At 37.7% G+C, this 4,358-nt stretch overlaps 1 protein-coding gene across 1 annotated transcript in view; it reads left to right on the forward strand.

Moving 5' to 3' along the window:
• Positions 1–4,358, forward strand: part of Strbp (spermatid perinuclear RNA binding protein) — a 72,819-nt gene that overhangs the window by 57,789 nt on the left and 10,672 nt on the right. The window contains exon 14 of the mRNA XM_023701656.1: positions 1,546–1,704. Within this exon, the coding sequence (XP_023557424.1) occupies positions 1,546–1,704 (159 nt within the window). The remainder of the gene's footprint in view (positions 1–1,545; positions 1,705–4,358) is intronic.

Below are 4,358 nucleotides of genomic sequence, written 5' to 3' on the forward strand. Positions count from 1 at the left end.
GGCTGGCATGTGGTGCTGGGGATCGAACCGCGGTCCCTGTGCTTTGCCAAGCTTGTTTCAAGTAGGTGCTTTAGACCACTGAGCCATCTCTCCAGCCCCTATCAATAAAACTTTGAAAAAAAAATATTACCTATTTGTAGTGAAAGTGAGCACAGTATCCCTTGAAGTCTGTCCATTAGATAAACTGTATTTATATTGGCATGTGTTGGTATAAGAACAAGTAAATGACTGACATAAGGAAAAAAGGTAGAGAAAAGTGGTATTATCTAGTTTACATTAGGCTGTCGTAATCATCTGTTATGTTGGAAAATGGTGCATGTCTTTACTTTTATACATTTATTTATAATGCTTGGCTTTTGCAGCTTGGGTAATCTGGGGTTAAGTCTGAACTGGTAAATTCTCTGAGATGAGCTTCTCAGGGAGGGCATATTTGTAGGACTCATCGGGGAAGGTTTTTTTTCTTTATAAAATATTGATGAAGATATAATCAAATTATGTTAGTGTAATGGACTACCTGAGTTCTTTTACAACTTAAGAAGTTAAAAATGGCTTTTTACTCTCAAATAAATACAGTTTGTTTATGATAATGCCAGGTTCTCCATATATGAATTGGGGAAATTAATTTCAAGTTTGTTTGGTACAGAGTTTTACTTAAGCTTCTTAATTTGTTTAGATTAATGCCTTTTTAGTTTTTGGCAAAATTGTTGACACGATGCTGTTATTTGTGAGGGTGTTTGTCATTCATGGGATGACTGACAGTTTTTGAAGTTCTTATCAGGTACATTTGGAAGTGCTATAGTAAAATAGTACATATACTAAAATTGGAACAATACAGAGTACATTTGGTATAATAAATAAGTATGATGTTGTTTTTATATTTCAGCAAATTCACAGTAGGGTTTGTGTTCCCGTGGGAATCCAGTGCCAAGGCAGAGCTCAGGCTGTAGTGGGGGAGGGGGGACAGGAGCATCCTTAAGCACAGATGAAGCTTCATGTACCTCTCCTGTATGGCTCTCTTTTTAAGAGGCCACCAATCAGTCCTGGTCCATACTCAGGAGATGGGAAGCACTGATTTAAATTCAAAGCACAATTAAGTAGAAAGGTTTAGCTGTTGTAATTCTCTTTGTGGGCCACTTTCCCTTCATGGATTGTGCCACAGAATTTAGAGATCAACTATTATAGTCTTCTTGTTTTGCAGAGAAGAAAATTGAGAAGAGATTTTAGCCTTTCTAGCCCAATGCACTTTTTTCAGTGTAATATACCTCTCATCCCATTGATTGAACCTGGCTGTGCGTTTGTCCAAAGGAAAGTAACTAGATGCTACCTTAGGTTTGCATTTTTGTTATCTAAACTTAATTATTCTCTTCTGCAGTACTATCCTGGTAGGTATACTTTATTTAACCAAGAATTTATAGGTTTAGCACCATTCTGCTCTTCTTAAAAGGTTTTATGAGCCCAAATGTTACAAATTTGAAATGTTTGTTCTGTATTTCATTGTGATCTCTGGTATATGAATAAAATTTCATCTTAATGTAATTTGCACAGGTATTGCAGGCAATGGGATACCCAACAGGCTTTGATGCAGATATTGAATGTATGAGTTCCGATGAAAAATCAGATAATGAAGGCAAAAATGAAACCGTGTCTTCAAACTCAAGCAATAATACTGGAAATTCTACAACTGAAACCTCCAGTACCTTAGAGGTATACTTACGTTTGCTTTTGTTAGGGAAAAAGAACGTATGCATAGTGCAGAAGATTTGAAAGATTTAAAAAAAATATATTAAAAGCGTGTATAAGCTTGTGTATTTCAGCTTCAGAAATTATTACTTGGCTTATTTCTATATGGATTTATTTGTTTAACTAATTAATTAATTAATTTTGATACTGGGGATCAAGCTTGGGACCTTGTACTTGCCAGGCTGGCACTTATGCCATGGAGCTATCTCCCCAGCTACTCATGAATATTTTAATGAAGGCAGTGGAATTTTTGTACAGTTCTACATCTTGATTTGTTTTCACTTAACTAAAAACATCTGACCAAAAGTCCAGGCATGGTGATCATAGCACTCGGGAGGCTGAGGCAGGAGGATCACTGTGAGTTCAAAGCTGAACTGTATAGTGAGACTCTTAAAAAAAAAAAAAAGAAAGAAAAACTGTGACAGTATTGTATACTGTTCTATACACAGTCTCTAATTTAACCAGCACTTTTCTCTTCGTAGCCACAGAAGTTGCTTCTAATATGTTACAATTATAATAAGTACATTAACAATAACTAAAAGGCAAAAAAAAAAAAAAAGATTCAGTGGAAGAAATTTGGGGCTATTCAAAGTGTGTGCTGCATTGGGTTGTATAAGTGCATGAGAATTAGCCCATCAGTTAGTTCGCCCAACCCCAGAGGAGAGGTGGGAATAGCCTGATGCAGAATGTGTCTTAGTATCTGAGTAAGTTCTGACCTGTGAGCTTATTGCTGAGGACAGCAGAACAGGAGGAAATCCAAGTACCTAGTAGCATACACAGCACACTGGGGGATTCAGGGGACTCTTTTTTATTTTTATATTTATTTATTTATTTTTTTCAGGGGACTCTTGTTTACAGAATTCTCTGTAAAGAAAATTAGCTTTCAGTAACAGTAAGACTTTACTTTTTTGTTTTGTTTTACTTAGTATTTATTAAGGACCTACTAGTCCTTTTTTTTAGTTTATAAGTTCCTTTTAGTGCCTGCTTAGCTTGTTAATGCATTGTGTCCAGAGCCACAATTCCTTCAGTCTAAAAGCAGAAAAAGACACATTTACAATAACAGATAATGTAGTATGATAAGCTTTATGCTTGCTAAATAAATATGACAAGTAAAATCCATGAGATAGATAGTACAGGGAAAAGATGCATTTTGCCACATGGGGGGTGTGGTAGGAAGGCCTTCTAGGCTAAGGGAAGAGGAAGTTCTATGACATGGAGTTGAAAGCATGTGTTTGAGAAGTACCAAGTAGATCACTTGGGAGAGCTGATTGGGGCAGGAGCCAGAGAGGGACCCAGGACTGTGCATGGAAGGACAGATGGAACTCCAGCTGTGCACAGTGCTACTGGCTTATAATGGTCACAGGACCAGGTGTTGCCTTATAACTATGTTATGTATCTTGGGAGGAAAGGGCTTGTGGATTACAGGGTTCAGGCTGGTTGAGTAGAAAGGGAGAGAGCTGTGTAGGTTACACTGATAGCAGCCATATGAGTCTATCGAGGCGTTAGTAGAAGCTGTGTCTATTCTTTCTTTGTGTATAATGAGGTAATGAGCAGTAGGAGCCCTTCTTTTTCAAATAGTAGTCATTGATTAAAATTAAGTGGTTTTTTTTTTCTTCTTGGCATTTATAGATTAAACCTAGGGCCTCACACATATTTAACATGTACCCCAGAGCAAAATTTCTAGGCTTTAAAATGCAAATATTTCAGACATGGCAGCACACACTCGGCATCCCAGCTACTTGGGAGGTCAAGGCAGGCAGGAAAGTTGCCTGTTTAGGCTAGCCTGGACAACTTAGTTAAACCCCAACTTATAATAAAAAACTTAAAGTAAGGCAGGTTCCTGGAGGGGTAACTGTGTAGGGGAACACTTGACTAGCATGCTTGTGCCTTGGGTTCAGTCCTTAGTGTCTCCCCATCAAACACAAATTTTTGTCTATACTCATTTTTATAAAATGAGAGGAAAGCAAAGTGCATAATACAAATCTAGTTTCAAAAGTTTTATTTTTTTTTTTTTGGAGCTGTAATCCCTTTTATTTTCTGTTTAAACTCAAACAAAACAAACAACTCTGTTATACACTAACATCTTCAAAGTACATCATTTGTACAAGAGAAAGACTAGGAACAAAAACATGTCGACAGAGATCCAAACACCGGTAAGTGCACCTCACACTGCTTTCCGATGGTACTCAGGAGGGGCCACTTCATAATCACTGGCACTAAACAAAGTTGCCGAATTCTTTGCCAGATACTTGAGGAAATCATGAAGATAATTCAGTAATAAAACAAGACTCTTCTCATCCAGAGGTGTATAGGCCAACATTGCTCCAATTCGGACAAATAATCTCAGTAGATGTGGTGCTCCATACACGTGGGACATGGGTGCATCAGGGTGATCAGCAAGGGTCTCAGTGTACTGTGGTCTCTCACATTTGTAGAGGAGCTGAGTGCCCAGCATCACATTGAAGTATTCTTTTATCCCTGCTACAACCTCATTAACAGCATACTCCTTATTATCTGTGTTTCCTCGGGATTTCTTATAATTTGCATAGTCCTCTAGAATGGAGTCCACATTCTTCTTAGCAGGAAGATAGAACAGCTGTTTCTGTCTGGTGATCAGA

This window comes from Octodon degus, unplaced genomic scaffold (assembly GCF_000260255.1).
Source record: "Octodon degus isolate 3935 unplaced genomic scaffold, OctDeg1.0 scaffold00138, whole genome shotgun sequence".
In the NCBI taxonomy this organism is placed as follows: Eukaryota; Metazoa; Chordata; class Mammalia; order Rodentia; family Octodontidae; genus Octodon; species Octodon degus.